Genomic DNA, 24,399 nt, shown 5'->3' on the forward strand with positions numbered 1-24,399 from the left:
GCTTACTCTTCATTTTCAGATAGATGGAATGGCATGGTTTTCATTGCATTTTGGGGTTCAGGTAGTTGGCATGCCTGTTGGAATGAAGCCAAAACTGCTATTGACTGTGGTAAACAAACATGATATAACTGAAACAAGATGAAACATGAACCTATACATGACTCCATGAAAATATTTGCCGTAATTCAATTCCTCAACTCTGGCATTGTTCTTAAAATTGGTCATTATGTCATTGATAACTAGGGTTTTTACTTTAATTCTCATGGAAATTTCCATGAGAAAATATTTTTTAATAAATATTAGGTTTTCAATAAGTATTTTTTCTTTTGTTTGTGTCAAAAATTAAAAAAAGAAGGAATAATTAGTTTTAATTTGTGTGTTGAGCATTGGTCGACTCAATAAGGACGACAAAGGCATCTCTACGAACTTGATTCAAATATTCTCGTTCATAAAAAAATGCTTCGGGTGGATATTTCTAGGAAATATTTTACACTGTTTTCTTTTGTAAAATAAAATTCTTATTCTTTTATAAGTGGAGGAAATGGGATAAAATCTCATTCCGACGCTTCAATAATAAATTTTGGTGATTAACTCTAATTGCATTATTGAATTTTGATTTCATAACAAAGTTTTACATTTTCTAAAACTTCTCTTAAAATTACCTAGGCCAGTAAACTCAATCTAGCCTTAGTTACTCACTGAAAGTCTAAATATAACCCTGAGCGACTAATAAAATAATTGCAAGAAGGAAATACATAAGCAGTCTCATTTTTGGAAAGTTCAAATTTGAATTCTCATCGGTAAGTCTCCTTACTACTTGTTAAACGACCATATCTTTGAAGCGCTGCATTGAAATACGGCGCCTTTAATGCCGGAAAACTTTCATTACTTAGTTCGTCCATTTTAGCGCTGTTATCGAAATCGGCAAACATTGACGGCCTCATAGTGCAGTAATGGCACAACCTCAGATCGGCGGCGCTAAAATCTGAAATCTTTGCCAAAACAGCTGTTCCTGCATTATGCAGCAACATTTATTTTTAGGAGGCCTATGATCGGTGTCTTGTCGTAGCCGAGAGATCATTCGTGTTTTTGTGACGCGTTAATAGTTACAGTTTCCTCATGATAATCCATGAGATTAATAGTCAACGGCTCCTATCATCAATAACTCATATTATATTGTGTTGCGTTAGGTTATCTGCAGTGTTTCAGGGATCTAGAATAATTTTGTTACCTTAGTGAAGTTTGCGATGAAAAGGAAGAGTGGATTATTCCGGGATATTTATGAGCAGCCGTACGATGACAGCGTCAGGCTCAAGTTGTATAATAGCAGTAAAGGTAAGAAATCATCTTTGTGGGAATGTACCGCATTGCTTTTGGATCCTTTAGAATGGTGGAGCTTGGAAAGTAAGTTTCTTTGAATATGAAAATTATTTGTGTCCCAATTCGTTTTAGGGAGTTGCGATCTTATGCAGCGAATGTGTTTGATGAAGAAACTTCCAGTTCATAGCGGATGCGTAAACACGATCTCATGGAACAGGACGGGTGAATACATATTATCTGGATCTGATGATCAACACATCGTCCTTACAAATGCCTACAGTTATAGGGTATGAACTATTTTTCTGATTTACACTGTTGATTGACACCTTAACATCAATTATAATCTCAGTCTTGTGGTTGAATAAATCATGCCATTGATTAGACATTTGTTTATGCCAATGTTTGCCCTTGAGTTTCTTTATTGGGCCCCATTCATTAAGTTATCTATGAATTATTTTTCCCAAGATCATTATTGCTTTTATTCGGTGAAATATATAATTTTTATGCCATGAAAATTTGTTTATACTATAATTTCTTCTGTCCTCCTGTAGGTGTTGACAGACCATAAAACCAGCCACAGGGCTAACATATTTAGTGCCAAGTTTTTACCTAGTACGGGAGATCATCATGTGATATCATGTTCAGGGGATGGTATTATTTTATTTACAGGTAAGTAGAGTCATCTGTTAACTTATTTTCGTCAGGGATTATGGGTTTAGATTTTCCTATGGTTTAATGCACTATTCGGTATATTAATGTCAAAGTTGGCATCTAGTATCTCCAAGTTAGCTTGCTGTGAAAATGTGTCTTTGGCAAGTTGATATTTGCTTCTATTGACATTTATAATTCAATATTAATGTCAGTGTTCTAATAGACTGCTTGTAATGCCTATGGCAAGCACTCAAGTCTGTTAATCTGACTCCCTGTGACCCAATGTTTGGTGCTCGATATGCCTTTCATGTGTTTTGAACCAGACAGAATGTGATAACACAATGAACATTTATTTCATGAATAAGTATTTTAGTCAAGGGGCCTGATTGACAATTTAATGGGAAATTAGAGTAAACAATAATGCCAGTGGGTTTTGGTCGTACAGGAATTTTGTTTTGAGAATTGGTCTGTATTTTAAAGGATATTAAGAGTTCCATTTTCTGTTGAGAAAGAAAGTAAATGTGGGAATGTGAATTATTTTTTTTCTCTTTGGGAAATTGTTTTGTAGCATGAATGATGAAACCAAGAATTTCATAGGTTGCAATATAGTTTTATTTAATTTACGTGAAATTTCCTTCAGCATCGTGGGATAGGTAACATGTCAGAATTTCATATGTTATTTTGGTTGACAATATTTTGAATTCTTAGGTTACTGTCGCATAGCTCTAACTCATGGATTAATTCTGTGGGAAATATCTGTTGAAAGCTATGAAAAATCGATCCGGCTCATGTAAGCCTAGCATTCCCTGTTTTCCGTGGGATATCATTTGAGAGATGCATGTATAGAACTGTAGAATGCTGTGGTTTGACCTTACTATACCTAACTCTTTGGACAATATGATTTATATTTTTCCTCCCTTCTAAAGGATTTTCAATGAATTCATCACATGGTCTTGATGTGTTAAACACTCATTTAGTTGACAAATGAATTTGTTGATATTATTTTAGATCAGACTAATAAACTGGTTTGACTGGTTTCACCAAATTTTGGAATGGCAGAGTTTTTATTCCATTCTTGCTTTGAACCCATTATACTATGCTAACTGGACCCTCTACATCTCGAAAGTTGAGCTAATTCCAACTTGCTCTAGTGCATACTTTTTGTAAGCATTATCAAAATATTCTACCAATTAAGGTAGATTTCCGTGTGAGCATGTTTTGTAAGCAAGTATGTATGCTCAAAAATCATTTTTTTCTAGACATTGCCATTACTTCACTTATGCAAATGTTTTAGCAACCCTGTTAGATATTTTGATTTTTTAAACTCCTAATTGTGTCCATGATTAATTAATTGTTAATTTTTGCCCTTACCAAACTGTTTTCTTGTGAGCCAAATATGAGTGATGGGTGAATTCATCTCTCTTATACGTACCTATAATTTTAAATGAATAAATCCAATTGGCTGTTCTCAGAAATGCCCTATCCAAGCAAATCAATCTCATGATACTTTTGCTTCTGATCACATTTATTTTGGGTACCTGAATCATTGTGGGCTGTTAAGTCTACATGTGAGAGTCAAATCTGTACCTCAAGAAATTTTTGGAAGTTACGGTCTCAAGCTAACACCCCTATATGTACCTCCTCTTCAAAAGTATATATTATCATCCATTGTTCCTGGGCAGTAACCGGATTTCATGTAATACCAGCAAGTTATGCTTTAAGAATGGATTTATGCTACGTAAGGCTGAAAAAACTTTCTGTATGTTACTTACAAGCACCCTTTGAGTGTGTGTATTCATGACTTTTTTTAAAGATAAAATCAAATCCAACTCTCCATGGATTTGTTGAAAAATATCCATTTAAAAATTTTTGTGAATAAGAGAGGTATGAAATGTTACTAAAACCAACCCCCGAAGGTAGGGGCCAGGAGATGCAGGGACTGCACTCCTCATAATTCCTGGAAAAATAGGGAAGGTGGTAATCATTAAAGGGGCTCCCCTATGCAAATTGTAATTTCACTGTAAAGCTGAATAAATAATGTTAAAGGATAATTGGAGAATATATAAAAGCAACTTGTCATGAGCAGAGGCAATATAACTTGTGAGAGGTGTTGCATACCACCTAGGGACTGCAGATAGTTTTCAACCTTCCCGCTCCCCCAAAACAATGATCTTAATCCATCCCTGCTTAGAAAATATATCACAATTCATCCTATTAAATTACTTCAATTTTTTTGCAGAAAATTTTAAGATTTCTATATTATTGATAATTTAAAGGTAACAGTTATTAGAAACCCATTATAAATTATTACTGGGTAGCACATTTACAGAGTATTGGTGTGAATGTGATATATCAGGGAACTAAATCATAATTTTTTACCCATTTGTCCTCATTTATATACCATTAAACCTTTGCAACTGTTGAGTATTCCAGATTTTGCAAAGCACCCATTCTAACATGTTCAGTATTAGCTTTTTAATAAGTCCAAAGAGAGAAATCTTAATAACAAAATATTGAATGTTTATGGGTAAGTCTTTTTACCTTTTAATTGTTAGTTATTTTAGTTGTAGCTGATGCATTGAATTGAAGCCCTTTAGGTTGTGTCTGCTTGTATTCATAGTGCATGAGAAGTAATTTTGAATTTTAATCATATTTCAATTATTATATTCCAGATTTGACGCGAAAGGAGGAAACATTTTATAACCAATTCAATTGTCACTCAGGGACAACTTATGAAGTAATGACAATTCCAGGTGATTCACATTCCTTTTTAAGCTGTGGAGAAGATGGTACGGTGCGGTGGTTTGATCTTAGAGTGAAGGACCGATGCAATAAACCCAACTGCAAAGAGGTAAATACCTTAATCAATAGTTATAAATTGTGAGTTTTCAGTGGGACTTATGATTAGTTAGCCTAAGTTTTACCACCCGCTTCAGCTTGACTTAAGCTTTCATAGGATTAGGCACTCTAACAATAAGCTAAGAAGTTGCTGCCGTTAAATTTGGAAACGTCAATAAAGATGCATAGGATTCTTATAAGCTTGCAGTGGAACTCTTATGGTAATGGATGTCTCACTATTAGCAGTACTTGTTCTAATCCAGCTATACAGTATTTAACATCTTTATTGTGTACCTCTGGAATTAGTCATTGAGATCGTAATAGTGATTCCTTATTTAGTAAGATTTGAATTTTAGGTAACTGATTAATCTATTACTAATGAAGTTGGTGCATATTTTAGTTTGTCTGGCAAATCAAGTGAAAACTGGCAATTTCATTTTTTTACATCTACTTGAACTAGTAGATGAATTGTGCATCTCTTTGTTCAAAGGTAGGAGTAGTAATTTTTTGGGATATTTTTTTCTTTTATTGTTCAATAAATTCAATTGAATCCTAATCATAAATTAAACTTGCATACTTGACATGAATGGTGCTCATATGGACATCAAATAGTCAAATGCTTTAGCAGTGAAACTATTTAAGGTTTTCACCTAGGAAAGTATTTGGTGATATGACCTTGAAATGTTGCCAAGATTTTTCTTGGCTCTGATGACACACATTGGTATTGCTATTTCTTACCTACGGTGTTTATGTCTGTAGTGGGAAGGTGTTATAGACGATGTAAGGGATGTGACTTTTTGTTCCAAAGTTTTGTAAATAGAGGGAGGACTGAAGTATGTAGATTAATGTAAATTCTTGAAGTTGACCTCTAAAATTTTCTCAGATTCAAAGCTGGTATATCCATGTACATAATGTATGTAAATAAGGTTGATTATGGGAATGAAGTGTAAAGATAGTGAAATAATATTAATGATCAATTTTAGCTCATTTTTCAGTGAAAGTTGGGTTCATGCCAAAGCTAAAATTCTTAGCTTGCAGTCATTGCACTGTAATGAAGTCATGCAGTATTTGATGTAATTTTACTCTTTGTATCTCCCGGTCAAATGGGGCTCTCATTCCTCCTTGACCTTCATCTTCATTCTATTCTGGCGATTCTTTAGTACACTTCATACTCTGCAAACAATTACTTGTATTTATCCTGACGCTCATATATTTCAGCATCGTAGATATTTTACCCGTTGAAGAGTGGCTATGATGGTGATATATAAAATAAAGGGCCAGTAGATCATTTTAAAGCCCATGTTGTCTCTAACTGAATTAGGCCTTATATATCAATTTCCTTTGGCTGATTTATTGAATGGAAAGAATATTTACATGCTTTTTTTCATCTTTGACATTATATTATGAGAATCAAATGAAATATGTATATGTATATTATATATGCCAAATATTATGGTGTTTAAAATTAATTTTTTAGCCCAACAAAATTTCTCTAAAGTTAGGGGTTGTCTTATGTGACCAGTTACCTGTAACTCAAGAATATATGGTGTATATCATTGAAGTTTATTTAGAATTCATGGCTGGCGTAGGAAGATCTCCCTACTACATAAATAGTTGTTTATTTCCTTGCATTTGGTACATGTCACTCATAGGTGACTGCTAGATAAACACACTTGTTTTTTTTAACACATCTATTGTTTCATATTCTAGTTGGAGTGTGTTTTTTAAGCCAGTTATCCCTGTGAGATATTCATTCCTTATGTTTCTTGTGATTTATCCTCTTTTTGAACAATCCATGATTTTTGTGTGTTGTGGAGAGGTTAGTCCTTTCGAGTTTAAATCATACATATCCAGGTGTGCATGAATTTCGGACCTTTACTCAAGAAAATACATTGGGTTTTACTCATTGTGTCAAGGCCCATGTAGTTCACATCTCTACTTTATTTTTTATTTTCTTTTTTCTGAGCTCGTATTTGCTATTCTTTTTCCATATGCATCCTTAATGATGATGTTTTCTTTATTATCATATCTTATTATGCTCAAGCAAATGCAAAAATGCCTCCCATTCTTTCAAAAATGTGTAATTTGTATTGTTTTGCTAAACTGTTAAAATTTGTTCTATATTTAAAATTTTAGATGCAGAATAGTACAAAAAATACCTTATTAATGAAGAAAACAATGCGAATGTGAAGCAGAGCAAACATATTCCTCCTATTCATCTAGCACCTTTGTTTGTCTTGAAAAATATAAATTCAGTTTTTTGTTATTGGATTATGTGTATAGACCAATAGTGTTTGGATTATATTTTTGTGAATATCAGTTTATACATTTTCATCATTAAAAATGAGTTTAATGCAGGCTATATATCATTGGCTGGCTTTGAATTATTCATAAATTCTGCTCAGCTCATGAAGAACTGTGTATTCAATCATCGAGTTGCAAGATTCAATTTGGAGCGCGTGTGAAGAAAGGACATAAATCTAGCCCAAGGTTGTTTGTAAGGGATCTGAGCCAGCCATATTCTCAGTAGAGGCATTTGGTTCAAGGATACAGTCAGTGTGTAGACAAAACATGTGAATTCCATTTGACTCGAATCCAGAGATAGATATAAGATTTCAAAGCCTCTAAGGAATCTCTACAGTTGCCAAGTGAATTCTTAACCTCACATTGGCAAAAGTGCAGCTGTGGCTCAATTTTGGTTGACCTCAATACGTCTGCATTGGGAGTACTGGGCACTAAGCCATTTATATATGAGGAAATTGAGAAGAATGACATGCTTTACCTTTAAGTTGAAATATAACATTTTTGTGGAAGGAATTTTCTGGAGTATTAGGGTACATTTGGCAAAAATAAATTTTCTACTGTGAATAAAAATTAAATGGAAGACTCATGGCAATTAATGGAAATACCTATCATATTACGTTCAAAATGCCAGTAATTTGAAGTATTTTAGAGTAAAAATACTTTTTATAATATTATTTAGCAATATATTTGACAGGGACATCATAGAAGTTGTTGTTATAGTTGGGTTGTTAGAAGAATTTCACTTTCATAATGGAGTACATATTTACAAGGCAATCCTGTGGAATATTCTTGTCATTATACCCTTATTCATATTTAATCTAATGTATCATGGTGGTAACTTATTGAGTTCAGTTTGTATCAAACTGCAGTAATTTTTTTGCTCCACAAATTGAAGTAGCTGGTGAAAAGTTTTTTTTGCGATGGTAATGAATAATGTCAGTTCGTGGACATGACCATATAGTGTGTGCCTTTCAAAAATTGACTTTTCAGAGCTTACTTGATGGTGATTTAAAATATTCTTGTACTTTCACCCGTATTTGTCTTTACAATAACATACATTTTATGGTTGTGGCTGTTCGTGGTAGCAATGCTTCAGATCCAAAAATTGAGCAATCATTGAATAGTTCTATGTAATGATAGGGAGTAATTTCAGTGGAAGGAATTTAATTGCAAGTTATTTTAATAATTTATGTTTCTAATTTTAGGATGTGATGATATCATGTAAAAGAGCAGTTACTGCACTGTCTGTTAATCCCGTGGCCCCATATCAGCTTGCTATAGGATGTTCGGACAGCACTGTCAGGATCTTTGATCGAAGGATGCTTGGTACAAGAGCATCAGGTAAGCCATGGTTCTTGTGTTTGTTAATCTTTTTGTGAAGCCATAATTCGCTGGTCATCATCGGATGTCAATTATGATGTGAAAATTATTCATTATCATGAGAAGGGACAAAGATTAGATGCAGCCGAACATTAGGAAATAGTAAAAAGGAAAAGGAAGAAATTTGATTTAAAAACAAAAATGATTACCTATGTTAGGTGGTCCCCTATCTTTGATGTAATCCATTAACTGCATTATAACCCCACTCCCTCTGTGCCCCTCCCAAAAAAAACCCTTTGATATTACGCAATTCTGGAATTTTGTCTTTTAGTCTGTATATATTTAATTTTTTAACTATGTTTCTGTGCTCCTTCCTCTTAATTTCACCCCCCCCCCCCCATCCATCCTTCAGATCCATCCCCTCCCACTACTTTTGGAAGACTTATACATCTGTCCAGAATTGAAATTGTTTACACGTGATGACAACTACAGGCCAATTGAAACAGGGGAGTAGAGTTAGTGAAATTAAAATTGAGTAGACAGTATGATATCTTATTGTATCATTTATTTTAAATGATTATCTAAATTTGTGATAGATGCACTTGAATCAAAGAATCAAGTTGACATGCAAGACTAGCACTATTTCACAGGGAATATTAGTGTACTAGCTTGGAGGTCTTGTCATTTGATTTTTCTAAAGTAGTACGACTGCCACGCAAGTTTCAGTGTTGCATGTTTGGTATTTCAACAGATATTGGCTGGGAGGCTGATTTCAATGTTTATTGTTTTATTCTTTCCGTTAAAATTTCTGTACTCGTGTTGATTGAGGAGCAGGTATTCATATAAAAGCTTTCAATTTAGCTTATTAGGATAGAGTTAAGACAATGGAACTAAGAAATTTATTCAGGGAAATTTGAAAAAAAACTCTGTCATATGATCTTTATGCTTGCATCTCTTTTTAAGAGTATATATTTTATTAGGTTTTTGAAGGGATTCTTAGTCTTTTTTTTTCCTAATGAATGTAGGTTGTTGCTGATATTTGGTTTTCATTTCACTACCTAGGCTCATCTGTGTCAGAGGTGTCAGCTTCATTTGGACCATTTTGTTCTTTTTCTGTTCCTGAATTCAATGGTCGATCATACAGAATTACCTCACTTTCCTTCAGCCCTGATGGAGAGGAAGTTCTAGTCAGTTACTCTTCCGATTATTTGTATCTTTTCAGTATGAAGGTAAGTGCTATTTTTCACTTACTACTGCCTTTCCTTGAGCCATCTGCTATTTATTCCAGTTTTTTCCTGGAGATTATTGAAGTTTGCCTCCTTCCCGACGAAGACCCTAAGAGGTCGAAAATTTGAAAGAAACTAACGTGTGAGTCCTCTTTTATTTGTGTCTATGTTTTTGTGGCCTATCATGGCATTTATTTATATTCATATCACCTGTGGTGTCTTTCATAAGTAACATATATATAATATATATATATATATATAAATAAATGCCATGATAGGCCACAAAAACATAGACACAAATAAAAGAGAACTCACACGTTAGTTTCAAATTTTCGACCCCTTAGGGTCTTCGTCGGGAAGGAGACAAGGAGATATCTCCTTGTCTCCTTCCCGACATGCCGATATCATGGCATTTATTTATATATATATCACCTGTGGTGTCCTTCAAAAGTAACATATATATATATATATCTTTTCTTTACTTCAGCTGCAAATAAATTTGTGAGATTGTTATCGTCAGCCCTTAAGCTGTATGTTAAAAGGTGTGGCTGTGCACTAAAGTAACTCCTATCTAATTTTTTATTTTTCAATTGCAGGATAAAGATAGCTATATAACTCTTAAAGATAGCCCAATGAGTGGTTCAAGTAAAAGTCCAAGTGCGTGGGAGAGGGCCAAAAAGGCATGTGGTTTCCATCAGTCTCAGTCCCAGCAGCCCAATCCTCCTGTGAAACGATTGAGGTTACGAGGAGATTGGTCCGATACTGGACCCGATGCAAGGCCTGAGAGGGAGGGTGGTCGTAGGGGAGGTGGGTGAATCGCGATCACATTTGTGTTCACTTCTTCTTCTCTCTTGTTTCATGTCATACTCTCGTAAATACTTTATGTTTAGTATGTTCTAGTGAATATGATTCCTTTCATCCTTTTTTTGTTTCTCTTCATTCTGTCATCTTTTTTTTAGACACTGATAGAAAAATTGTTAGGGGTGAATACAGTGCCGTGTAGCTTTTTTGTTTAAAGAGTTAACCAAATGTAGTTTTCTTTTGGTACATTTTATTTCCGGAAAATTTTCATGAGCCATATATGGGGTACCATAAGCCATCTGATATTTATTCTAACCATTCTTAAGGAAATTTTTAAATCACCCTTCTCCTGTCACCCATGATTGACTGTGACCCTATTAAAGTGTTTTCATCGTTCATGAGTTTTATGTAATAATACATATTTGTGTGGTAGTAGAGTGGTAAGTTATTATTGTGTGGATAATGTGGTAAAGCTCAGTGAATTTGTTATTTAAAACTGTCTGTTATTAGTATTCCTTGTTAGTCCTGCCTCCCTTACCTTCTAATGGGTTTAACATTGTAATTTTCTGTCTTTTGATCTCAAATTTAATTTGCAATGAACTTTCATTTTTTCACCACTTCAACATACGTATGTGCTTAGTACAGAACACTAATGATCCAGAAAATTCTCATGAAAGATTTCTTTAACCGTCCCTACCAGTGAGACTTCCTTTGCTTATCAGAAGATATTTAGCTTTTAGGTATATAAATGTTTCCGTAGTCCATCTGAGAATTTTTCATGACCGATATTTAGGTTGTGTCATATATATCAATGTCACTAGAAAACCTGTTCAGTCTGCAAGACACAACTCTGGCCTCTTGTTTGACCTCAATTTTATTTGAAATGGGTTTTCAAATTGTTATTGGATTATGTATAGTTTATGTGGTGTAGCTGTTTAAGAATGTCCCTCGTTAGTTACATTGAAATGTAGAAAATTCACTCTTTTTGGTTGTGTTTGCATTGATCTTTGAAAAGTGAGATTTTCTTCTGCATGGTTCCTGATCCTCGGGAGTGAGATAGTAAATGAATTTGCAGAAAATAGTTTCCAATATTGTTGGATAGGTAAAATTTCCAGAGAAATCATTTGGAGGTAGTAGGTAGACTGTGTGGTAGATACATACAAGAGATGAAATGCTAAACTCCTGTGAAAGAAACCTTTGTAAGTAGTTTATGTGCATTGAGTATTTAGCTAAATGGTTTCTTGTGAGTGTCAGTTTTTTTAAAGCTGTTTAACATTTGACTAATTTTATTTCATTTTTCCTCTTCCTTAGTCTAGTCTACACCCATTCTTGAAATCGACTCTTAATTCATGAGTCTTCATTCTTCATTCTTCATTTATATCATTCTATCTTGTCCTTCTATGCTTATTAAAATTAAAAGTAAAGCAGCTCTCTATTTAAAAATATAATTTTTATTTTCAAACCAGTTTGGAAATGCAATTTGAAGTGCATGGCTTTCATGTTGGAAATTGTAAATTTCTTCAATGTGTAATTAATTTACTCTTTACATCTTTTACCTATGCTTAATTTTATATTTTGAAAGTTTTATTTAGTTAAAACTATGAAAGGAGGACACAATGCTCTAAAGTTGGCTCAGGATAAGTTATTCTTGCCAATGATGGCTCTTAGCTATTATTTTTAAATATATTCTTCCCGTCTTGAGTAGTAAGGGAAGAGTGATGTTAGTAGTATTAACTGAAGTACTAAAAAAATTGCGTTTGAAACTGTCTCAGATAGCTCACAATTCGTTTAATTGTCAAACAATTTCACCCTTTTGGCAGTGGTGTTTTCACATAGTTTTGCTGATAGATTAGGTTACTTTTAGTAGATCTTAATTCATATGTTAATTTTCAATGGAAAATGGTGTTTTTCCAATCAAAAATTATCTTCGTAACGCTTGAGACTAGTGAGAAGCACTTTGTCTTTTGTGCATTTCTGATGATTTCGATCTTTAGCCAACTTCGATGCATTTGAGCAACCCTTGTGAAATGTCTTCCTTGCCCCTTGAGTAGATAGATGAAACCCCCTTTGTGTGCATTTGAACTCTAAACTTAACACTGAGACACAGTGGTGGACATTTGCCCTCGTCCCAATCCATCAGAGATTGCACAGGCGCGGCCCACTCTTCACGCCAACCTCATGCAGCGAATGACTGATGTGCTGTCACGGATGTTGAATGACCCTGCAACCAGAGCTGCCCTCAGTGGTGGTGGGGAGGAGTCGTATGAAGGAGAGGAAGGGGAGCAGGCTGCTCAGGGTAATCTCCCTCCTGGGTCGGAGCAGTCCGAAGGTCCTTCAGCTGCAGATGCCCTGCCAGATCCACCTCAGCTGGGTAAGAATCTTGCTATAATGTTATAATTTTTTTGGCGGAGTACATTTTAGGGACAGGTTGGTTCATTTCTTTTAGGTATGTGTCAATTCCAAATGTCGATTATCGATTCCACCAATTCTTGGGCACAAAATCAGGATCGAGAGTCGTTCGCATAAAGTTGAATCCTATTCCATTGATTTGTGGAAGATAAATATTCTGAAAATGGGCTATAAGCTTGGGGCATAAAGGTAGACTCACACCTGGACCATTGTGGACGGTACATGATTAATTTAAGAACTTAACTATAATAAAATAACACAAATGGTAATTTCCACACTTATAATTCAAAACTCAACAACCGACCATGGTCTCAACTAGTGATGGGTCGATTCCAAAATTTTATCGATTCCGATCCCGATTCCGATTCTGACATTTCGATTCCGATTCTACCGATACCGATTCCATCGATTCTGATGCCATAGGCTCCAAGAAAAATATCAATTAATTCCAGGCAACAAGAAAACTACTTTTTTAAATATTACTCTGTGAAAGAGTCAGTTGACAAAAGAATCTTTCATATCATTGCTATGTAATTAAAATATAATAGCTAAATTTCAAAACAGAACATACCTGAAAAGTGGTGTTACATGATAGGTATTACTTTAGAATATTGGCACTCATATATGTCGACAACATATATATATATATCCAAACTACAAGGGAGAGCCCTGAGTACAGGAATTTTCATAGCTGTAATAAAGATTACATACTACGTATATGAATCATGTAATATTTGGCCCTTTCAAATTCTCAAGCAGAAAATTCAATTATTCTACATGCTCAGCCAAATCTTTTGCAAGTTTTGACTTCTCCATGTTACAGTATTAATTCCTGCAGAAAATTGCCTTTTCCTACACAGGTGTGTTATTGGGCAAGTACTTTCCCACCAAAATTGCAAGATTTTGGAGACTTTGGAATTTTTATTAAAAATTATATCAACGATTTGTTGGATCTTGAATCTTAATGGAATTCAAGTGGACGAAGCGAACAACTATAGAACTAAACTTTAGTTTTGTAGAGCCAAAAAAAATGCTATACTTCTCACGTCATTCAATCAACCTTAAAATCTCTTGCTTTTTTAAGTTCAAGAAAGAAACTAAACGCTGCAAATGAATATTACATCGGACGGACGCAGTAATAAAAAAGGCTAAAAGAGCCTTGTGGGGTGAAAACTCCCCCTACCGTGCGACTCTCCTCGGCGAGGGTGGAAAGGGAAAAAGGGTATCGCTTGTTGCCTTTCACGGAAACAGTTCATTTTTCTCTCTCTTAAGCATGCTGACTTAATCTCTTCACTTTACTTCAATACCCGAGGCATATTTCTTACGCGCGGGATGGTTCCGAAAAATATCCAATCCTTAGTATTTTCACTCGAGTAATGCGCTAAATGGTCTAGTCGATCTATACATAATCCTTTTTAACATCCTCAGTTTATTGTTTTAAGTCAATGAAGACGATTATCCATGCTTTAAATGACGATTTGCAGGACTAATGTTTTAAAAAACTTAAAAATCGGCCCCAGTTACCGAGCCTCAGAGGTCCGCGGCGTGTAGGTCAGCCTTGACGCGCGATTGAAAAATCGTTCTTATTTCCTTCGTCGCAAACTTTTTTTCAAGATTTCTACTTAGTACTCTTTAAAAATCTCTACTTTATATTGTGGTTCAAATTTTCCGAGTTATATTTTTCGTAAACGAAAGATAATGTCTACTTAATGTCAAATTCCACGTGAAAAACGGGTCGGCCATTTTGCGTTGTAAAACCAGACAGATGAGAGCCAAAATCTTCAAAAGTCATTGAAAGTATAGGCAAAGCACCAGATCAAAGGGATATTGCGTTTTTTATTCCACAAAACTCATATCAACGGAAAACCACTTGGACAAATTCAAAGGATTTTGAGGAAAAACGATATCTCGTGTGGCATTGAAAAATTGGTCATGTTTGGGCCTCTGTATCTCACTAAAGGTTCGCAATTATGTAAAATGGCATATAAATCAATATTTGCTGATGATTTATGAGTATTTACGCTGAGTTTGCAGTCTTTATCCCCAAAAAGGTCATTTTGGACTTTATTCAAGCTTTTTCCGATTTCGGACCAGTTAGCGCGGGGTAGGAACTAGGAAGACGATCGGCCGCCGCGGCTGGCGTAAAGGTATTCGGCGCCTACATCGACAACAACAATAGTGTATTCGGCAGACTGAAACTACCAGGCCAAGGCATTAGAATGACTTATCGGCTTTAAAAACTGCATTAATACACGAGTTTCATGATAGCGCTTCCTGTCGGCAGATTGCTGGACCTACTAGCCTCGAAAGCTCTGTAGCCTTAACTACTCGACTCGACATCCGTAATGCTACTCGAAACGCTCGAGTCGAGTACCAACTACTCGATCGACTTGAATTTTCGAGTACTCGCACATCCCAAGAAGATATGTGTTTTGTTATTACGATTACGTGGCGCGAAAATTCAAATGACTGTTGGAAATGCGGTCGTATATTTTGTTGTTTGAAGTACTGCTGGAATCGGAATCGATTTTTCGCCTTGGCAAGTACTCGTTTTCGATTCCGGTTCTTGGCCGAGAATCGAGGAATCGAAGAATCGAGGAATCGAACCGACCCATCACTAGTCTCAACACATTGAGTCATTTTCCTGTGAAAAATGTTTCCTGTGAAAATGACACAATGTCTTGAAACCATGGTCGGTTGTTGAGTTTTGTATTGTAGTGTAGAAATTACCATTTATGTTATTTTATCATGGATGTATCGAACTTCCACAAAATCGAGCTGGAAACCATTTAAATGTTACTAACTTAAGCCTGAAACAGTGTAAGTGTTTATTATTTTATTAAAGCTGAGAATTTATTGCTATTATACAAATTTGCTATTTTTAATAAATATACTTTTGGGCCACTTAACTGTCTTTGTTATTTTATTCCATTCAATTCCAATATTTTAATGGTGGAAATATTACTAACAAATCATTATCGGCCTCTGTCGGCAGGGATAAGTCCTCGATTACCATACTGAAGGTCGCGGGTTCGAGTCCCACCTGGATAGATTGTCCCTTCCAGGACATGGTTGTGTGTGATCGTCTGTTGTTGATTGTAAAAACTCCCGATGTAAAGGCCTCATTGTGCTGTTTTCGGGGGCAATTGAAATAAATAAATAAAATTTTAAATAATATCCCACCTGTTGGTATGAATAAGAATTGATAGAATCAGAGTTGAGAATTAGAATCTATTTGAAGGAATCGAAATTGAAAAAAAGTGGAATGGACTCATCCCTAGTTTCTTTGGCTCTAGGTTCCACCATTTTAGAGCTTTGAACTGGAATCAGAACCGAAGCCAGAAGAAACCTATATTGAAAAACTTGTACAAAATTTAATTGGCTGTACTAAACTTTTTCGTACATAATTGGCTTTCTCTTGTTTACATTTCTTGTTTATATTCACTTTCTTATGTTCATATTTCTTATTTATATTCACTTTCTTATGTCCATATTTCTTGTTCATTTATCTTTTGTTTGTCACCTTAAATTTTGTAATTAGTGTGTTATACCTAAGTGCGATTATTTATTTATTTTTTTTGTCGAAAACATTGTATTGTTTTTTTTTCATGCACTAGGCGATATGCACTGTTCACATTTGACAGTATATATATTTATTTATTTACTTTTTGTCTCTTATTTAACTATCTCAATGTGAATTGTAGAAAGCTGTACTTACATTTTCTCATGGGCCCCAGTGCCTACGAAAATAAACGATATTATTATTATTATAATTGGCTTTACAGAAAAATAGTGATTTTTAATAGAGTGATTTTATGGATCCAATTGCTTATGAAGTTATATGTATGATGTGATATTTTAAGCAGTTTTCATACAATGAGGAAAGTCATTGAGGATGAAGCAATGAAAATAAAAAGTTTGTCAAGAAGCAGAACTAATGTTTATCCACTCTTTTCATTTAACAATAAGGCAGACTTGGTGATCCTTCTGAAGATAAAAATCTGTAAGCCTACTGAAAAATGCTTTAAAAAATGGCAAAACACTAAGGTCATTGAAGCTCAACTTTAAAGATGTGTTAATTGCTGATGGAATAAGTGTCAGAACTTAGTATTTTTTCTGCCTAAAGTACATGCATCATGCTGATTTACATCCTAGTTACACTAATTTAGTGCACCTTATGAAGGCTGTGTTGAAAAAAGGCATTTCATGAATGCATTTCACAGGATTGGGAATACCTATGTGTCAGTCGTGTGAAATTTAGTTGAAAATTCTGAACACCGTCTGGATTCACTTGTGGAAGAGTAAAATGTATGTTCATGGTTGAACAATTCTAGCAGTCTTGTACAAATATATATCAAATAACTGTTGTAATCTTCTCGAAATGTGGTGCTACAGAAGAATGGTGAAGATCAAATGGATCGACCGAGTTAGTAACGAGGAAGTCCTAAGAAGAGTAGGAGAGAAGAGAAGCCTCATGAAAACCTTAACAAGAAGACGGAACAACCTTATAGACCACATCTTGAGACATGATGGCCTGATGAAGACAATCATCGAGGGACTGGTGGAAGGCAAGAACGGAAAAGGAAGACCTCGAACAAAATATATAGAACAAGTAAAGAAGAATGTGAAAGAGAAGAAATACGTAGGTGTGAAAAGATTAGCTGATAGGAGAACTGAGTGGTGAGCTGTGTCAAACCAATCCTAGGATTGTTGACCAGTGATGATGATGAATCTTCTACAGATATATTTTCATATTCATATTTGTGGAATGCCTCTAGAATTACTCAACCATGGTTTTAATTATGTATGTGAGAACTAATCTCTTTATCTTAAGTCTTTGGTACAAGGAGGAATCTGTAGCTGTTTTGGTCGTATGGTTTGAAATGGCTAAGATTTTGATTTCTATCTCCAAATGCAGATCCTGCCCCAAGTGTGACTGCCAATTTGCCATTGTCCAGTGGTGAAGCTGCTGTTGGAAATGTGGAGGTAATTGCAGAAGCTCCTGAAGGCTTGGGAAGTGAAAATCCTCCACCTGAAAATTCCAGTGATACCTCTGTGCTACAGTCTGTTCCCCAAATCTCATCCCTTTCTTTGGGATCACCAGCTACAAATAGAAATCATCCAGAGAATGTGGACGCACTCAATTTGTCCTCATCAGTGTCTTCCCAACAGTTTCAGAGCAACGAAGTAGATGCCCAGATGCCTTTCAATCAGACTCCTCCATTTGGGTCTGAAATTATGACCCAAGACATAAACAACCTTCAAGATCATCTCTCATCTTTAAGAGAAGGATTTATTGAGAGGTGAGTATCACTATGTCTGTAGTCAATTTTTCATTATGATATTACATATTGGTTTATGTTTTCTTTTAATTGCACGTTGATGCATTAAATCTAGTGTTATACATAATAGATATTTTAAGATGGTTACTTTTATTTTATCAAGCATGTTAGAAGTGCTGAATCTCCACATTTACTCAATTGATTGTAATGAAATTAATTGATAATATATTTCTGTGTTACCTCATCAGAAAATCATGTTACTGCAAATAGAGCTGCTGGTTTTTGAGCAGCAAAAACATGCCTTATGCTGCAAAAATTTAGATAAAATAACTGTTTATGTTGTGATGAGTATCTTAATGTTGAGGAAACAGAAACACATTTTCTTCAATTTTCAGTTTATTTCATCGCTACCGATCAAGTAGTTACCAAGATACAACTTTTCAAACTGGATATCTTGACTTTTTGCAAGGGAAGTAGAGTCACAAATTTTTAGTAAACTTTTGTGAAATATAAAGATTTATGGATGCTTCAAGTTATTAGTCTTTAGAGCAGAAATAGTGTAGTTTTTGGATTTTAGTGGATATTTTTCAAAATAAAAATCTGTTTTAGCCATCACAAACCTCTACTTATCAAAAGTCTTTGACAACTCTACGTGCTTGGGATAGAGAGTATATCCCCAGGGCTGAGAAGCTACCTTCACAGATTGAAATATTCAGTGTTAATTGTTCTTCGTGTTCCTATGTTTCATCTCTCTTTTCCCTCAATACTTCTGCTCCATTAATTTAAGTCTATATTTAAATGCTGACAAAAAGATACAGCCTACTTTTTAATGCACTCAATGTTCAAACTATAGTTTCCATCATATCCAATTGATAAGCTACCATCAAATGATTTTTAGGAATTTTTGATATTTCATAATCGTGAATCATGACGTCAATGGTTGTATGAAGTCATTTTTATTTCAATCCCCCCTCTAATTTTGTCTTCATTTGTTGGAGTACCTTAATTTAATTGATGCACTTTTTGATGTTTGTCTGTTTTTTTCTTGCTCTTGGCACTCCATTTCTAACTTTGCTCTGATGTTTTTTTAACATTGATTACTGCAGTCTTATCTGAGTGTGTACTTGTATAAGGATGTTGGTTGCAGCCTGGTTCACTGGTAGGAAAATAATTTATCAATGGAAATTGTCTTCAACCATTGCAATTTTTGAGCATGAAAATCAGCTCCTTGGTGAAGGTTTCTAGATGGGTTAAGGCAGGAAAAAAGTACTACATGCCCATTCAATTCAGAAACCACCAAATTTGCAAATACATATATGTCTGCAGAGTATGTGCTGAGTAGGATTATTCCTAATTCATTCATAGATACGCTCAGTTTCAACTTTCTGTGTGATATAATGCATAACCTTGTAACTGTATTTGTTCAAATTTCACCCCATGTTACTCTTATGCTGGCTATATAAGGTGAGGGAGTGTTTTGAGAGCATTCTCATAGCTGCCAGATGGCAAGCATATGCAACCTGCAATCTACTAAAGCAACTTCCCTCCACCAAACCCTCTTAATTTACAAAGTTTAGCAATTTGAGTCCCATTATATTTATAAATGGGAGTTTTTATTGTATAAATCCCTCAATATGGAATGCCGAAAAGCTATTAAGAAAGAGTCTCCTTGGACCTCCTAAAAACCTAATGTGGGCGACTAATAAGGCGTTCCTTGAAGCAACAAAGCTGTTACAATGTGCCTGTTTACATTTCTTACCCATCACTTAACATATTACAGAATGTAGTATGTGGAAGGGATTGATGGATTTTTTCTTATACATATTAACGTATCTACGTACTGAGAACGTTATGCAACCATTGCCTCTACGTTATTGCCTTTCTTAATTCCATGATATCAAATTAAAACCTTATCATAAGTTAAAAAATAATTTGGAATGTAGGCTTTTGCAGCGAAATTCATTGGTGTCGACAGCTTTCAAGAGCAGCTGCATATTGTGCTTTGTCACTCTTGCTTTCGCTGCCATTGCAGGTTGCATCATCAGGAGATAAATGAGAAAGGCATTCAGGAAGATGAGCGACTTGTTTCCTTCTGCCAAGGACCGACTCCATCTCCTAAACGTGGAAGGCGTGTATAAAATCCTGTGCTCTTGCGGGAAATCTTACATTGGACAGCAGGGCATTCTGTTACTTCCCGCATAAAAGAACACAAACGGGGGTTATTACATCGTGACACAGAGAAGTCAGCCGTTGCTGAGAATGTTTACTTTGAAGATGGACATAAAATTCTAATGACTAATTTGGGAGGCAATTGAAATTGAGAAATGCCCCCAGCCAACTGGATGGCAATAACTCAGCCAGATGTGGAAGCGAATCTTTGGAAAGAAACAACGGCGATGATGTTTCCAGTATGTTTCAGCTATGATTCACCTGCCCGCCACACCACAATGGGCGAGAGTCCGCTCGCCGCTCAAGGACAGGCAGGGTTCCCAATCAACCGTGAAAACCTTAAAACCGTAAATTAGATGTGAATTTTGTCTACCACGAAAAAACCTGGAAATAGCCATGAATTTCATCGTAAAACCTTAGAAATCTCTCAAACTTGATTGTAGAACTACAATAGACAGGTTAAAAGAAACAGTTTCACGTGCAGATACTGTCCGCAAATTTATCTGCACACGTGTATTCGAAGTGCAATTATTAATTGGTCTGTGTGCCATGACAGCACATTGACCTTAAGCCTGCGATTGGAAGACATTAACCCTGGCGAAAAATCAGGCACTTCTTCACTTCCCTGCCACCCTGCTCTCTCCATTTTCCCACTAACACTCTTTAGCCGAACCTGAATTTTGCTAACTATAGGTGACGTCATAAGAGATAGCACTTTCATGGCTACGTTTGCCTTGAAGGCATGTGTTGCGTTTGTTACAGTTTTAGTTAACGTGTGGCTGATGATTGTTACGTGATCATTATTTCTGCCTAAAATGCCATATCTACAAACCGTGAATTTGATGACATTAAGGCCGTGAAAACCTGGAAAAAATGGTGAATTTTATAATGTAGTTAGAGTTGGAACACTGACAGTGCTGATAGTACTTCTGACGTCAGCATTACTCTTCTCCCCTACTACTCTGGTGGAGTGAGGAGGGTTGACGAGTATATTTATTGACAACCTTTCTCCAATTTCTCATCTCGCCTGATGATGTGACCTGCAGTGGCTGTGAAAGCTCGCATAACAAAGCGCAATACGCAGCTGCTCCCGAAAGCTGTTGACACCATAGATCAATAATTGTCGAGATCAGTTTTCAAGGTAGTAGACATAAGTGTGTTATGGGAGAGAATGAAGTAAGTCAAAATAGGGAAAGTATTTTTTGATAGCTTAATTTGTGGAGGCAATTAACTTTTTAAGGGGCGTCTAAGAATAATGCTCTGGAAACTGAAAGATAATTAATTGCATTGGGGTAGACAATGATTCAACTAGTCATCTGGTATCCCATACAAAATTTTATATTAGTTTGTCATAAGTAAAAAATGGTGTAAGCAGTAATTCTTTTTTTTCCAAATTAACATTGTTTTAATTCGAAACTTTTCATCCAAATGGAGTGATTCATTTATATGATCAATTAAGTACTTTGACATCAATGGAAGAAGCTAATTAGCCTTTGTTTTGTCCTACCAGGCACCACTCAGAGCCAGCTATTAGCTTGGTTTACTCTGAGCATGGCTCTACAAGTGGTAGTATATCCCTTGGTGTGGGAGATGAGGTTGGACGAGAACTCTCTTCCAGTCAAATGGAGAGTGTTCCATCTCAAGGAATGAAGGAGACTAAGCATGAACCAACGTCACCAGAGAGTAATCCAGCCCTGGCTGGATGCAGTGGAACTGGTACAGCTGCCAGGGAAGGTAATTCATTTCATTTTTTAATTGTTCTGCTATTATTATGAAGAGCAGTCTTTAATCAGTCTCTCTGGAAGCTAAGTCTATGAAAACAACATTGACGAAGAAGTGAATTGCCTGAAATGCCTGAAAACAGTTACAGATGAAATCAGATGAATTACAGAAAAATGAAGAAAAACACAATTTTATGACCTCCGAAAGAATTGAAATTTCCTGCAAATATTGCTTGTAATTTAATATCTCATCTGTTTTATATAAAAACATTGTTTGAATGATCTAGGATAATACTCACATTCACAAGTTTCAATCAAACAATAACCAGGAATTTCAGAATCATTTGACTTCTATTAAATTTGTGACTTTACATTGGTTCAACTTTGTTGCAATTGCATGTAGCATTCTTTACTCAGCTTTTTCAGTGAAACAGGGTACAATGTCAGGGTACAGCAGTCAAAGTACACTCAAGAGTAGAGATTAAAAAGGAGGCACCCTTGATAATCTCCCTGGTGTTTCTTGTTATGATGTATGTGAAAAACGGTTACAGGAACAGAGATGGATGAAGGGGGAAACCTCCACTGCATATACCATTGTAGTCTGTCCGAACTGGGAAGGCAGGTAAGAGATTAAAGCACTGCTCAAGAACCCAACCATGCCTGTGTCCTACCGTCCGCCAGACATTAGCTCCAGTTAACAGTTAATTAGCAGAACTTTAGATATGTGCCTACATTATAAAAAAACAAATAAAAATTTTCTGTTGGATACAATGGGAAAAAAAGGAAATTTGAAAAAAGGAAATTATATTGCCGCACCCTGTATTTCAGAGCGGAATGCGATTAGTTACCCATTATAGAGCTCATGGTTGACTGGACCTAGGCTATTGTTTGGCGGACGGTAGGATGGCAGGCATGGTTGGGTTCTCAAGCGTTACCTTAATATCTTACCTGCCTTCCCTGTTCGGACATACTATAATAACCTTTAGGAAGTATCCAATGCCATTAACCCATCTGATGATGCATCCTGTAATTTCAGTGGAACTTGGTTGACTAAGTGTCTTACTATACTGTGACTGAAGCAGACAATCCCTGGTGCTAAATCCTTCAAAAACTGTCTTCTGGCTGCAATCTTGAGTTTCTTTAGTATAGTTTGTCTATTGCTAACAACTGATTCATTGATTTTTGTAGCTACAATTTTGATGCCAAAATGCTTTGACTTAACAAGAGAATTCTAAACTTAGTGAACCCTCACGACCTTGTGTGGTGCATCGTATGTCTCCTTCATCAAATCATTATTAGATTCTGTGCTGTAAATTTGTGTGAATTTACTAAGTTATGCATTGCATCCTTTTTGTTGATCATTTGCAACCACTGTGTGAGGTTGATATCATCAAGCTAGATATTTGAACCGTAAACACTTGGTGAAATGTTGGTGATGATTGGGCATTAGTCGAGGGAACTCCTTACCTTAACCCAATGTAACAATCTTTTGATACTCTTGAGACAGAAATGTAATGAAAGCCTTGCTCCTATTGGATGTTTTAATAGTCATTACTTGTCTTATAGGGGAGATACTTATAGAGAGTGGAAAAAATATAATGATTTTAATAATCCCGTTACTGTGGAGATGGGCGAATTCTTTCTCAAACAAAATTTTAAATTATGGAATGGAATATTTTCTTGTATAATCCATGTGTGGAATAATTTCTCTTATTTTTCTTTGAGTGGAGATCATACGTATTTTATGAGCAAAGGCTTTTTTCATCTTCTTCCTTCCTATAAATGTAGTGTAATCTCCTTTTATTACCCACTAGAAATTATTTTCCTGCATGTTCTGTTGGCTATTTTTGGTTTTATGGATAGGTTTATTCTTGAAACCATTATTCCTTGAAATTTTGTTATTATTTTGCATTGTGTTATGACTGGATTTCATTTATTCTTTACTCTTGAAAATATGTTTTGACATAATTTGCATGGTGTTAATGTGACAATGATATTTAGTCCATATGAGAGTTGCATTTTTGAAATTTTTTCAGTCTTCATTAAAGCATTTTATATAATTTAGCCTTTATACATATTTATTTACAGTGGTGTATCTACCAAGAGCTGTCAGTGGACCCTAAAAATATAAATGGTAAAAATCATGGAGGAAGGGATACTTAGGTTATTTTATTTATAGCATAAGGATTAGGAATTTTGATCAATATCATAATTAGGTGGATGAGAGAAGCCTTGATGTACTATCCACTATGAGGTTGGTCAATTCCTGTTATAAGCATTTGGTTTGTAACTCAATATCTTTTTCTTACATGGTAATGGTGGATAAACCTATATTATATGTATGTGTTAAGGGTCAAG

General features: G+C 35.3%; 1 protein-coding gene across 2 annotated transcripts in view; it reads left to right on the plus strand.

Moving 5' to 3' along the window:
• Window positions 1–777: 777 nt before the first annotated feature.
• The window catches only part of LOC124161084 (DDB1- and CUL4-associated factor 6-like), a 31,483-nt gene continuing 7,861 nt past the window's right edge, over window positions 778–24,399 (plus strand). The window contains exons 1-10 of one of the 2 annotated variants that reach the window (XM_046537269.1): window positions 778–1,335; window positions 1,453–1,607; window positions 1,872–1,989; window positions 4,644–4,822; window positions 8,319–8,454; window positions 9,496–9,662; window positions 10,256–10,466; window positions 12,568–12,831; window positions 17,788–18,172; window positions 21,831–22,054. In XM_046537269.1, coding sequence (XP_046393225.1) covers window positions 1,248–1,335; window positions 1,453–1,607; window positions 1,872–1,989; window positions 4,644–4,822; window positions 8,319–8,454; window positions 9,496–9,662; window positions 10,256–10,466; window positions 12,568–12,831; window positions 17,788–18,172; window positions 21,831–22,054 — 1,927 coding nt within the window. In that variant the 5' untranslated portion in view covers window positions 778–1,247. The remainder of the gene's footprint in view (window positions 1,336–1,452; window positions 1,608–1,871; window positions 1,990–4,643; window positions 4,823–8,318; window positions 8,455–9,495; window positions 9,663–10,255; window positions 10,467–12,567; window positions 12,832–17,787; window positions 18,173–21,830; window positions 22,055–24,399) is intronic. The other variant, XM_046537270.1, reaches the window with a different exon arrangement.

The sequence above is a fragment of the Ischnura elegans genome, chromosome 6 (genome assembly GCF_921293095.1).
Source record: "Ischnura elegans chromosome 6, ioIscEleg1.1, whole genome shotgun sequence".
Classification (NCBI taxonomy): Eukaryota; Metazoa; Arthropoda; class Insecta; order Odonata; family Coenagrionidae; genus Ischnura; species Ischnura elegans.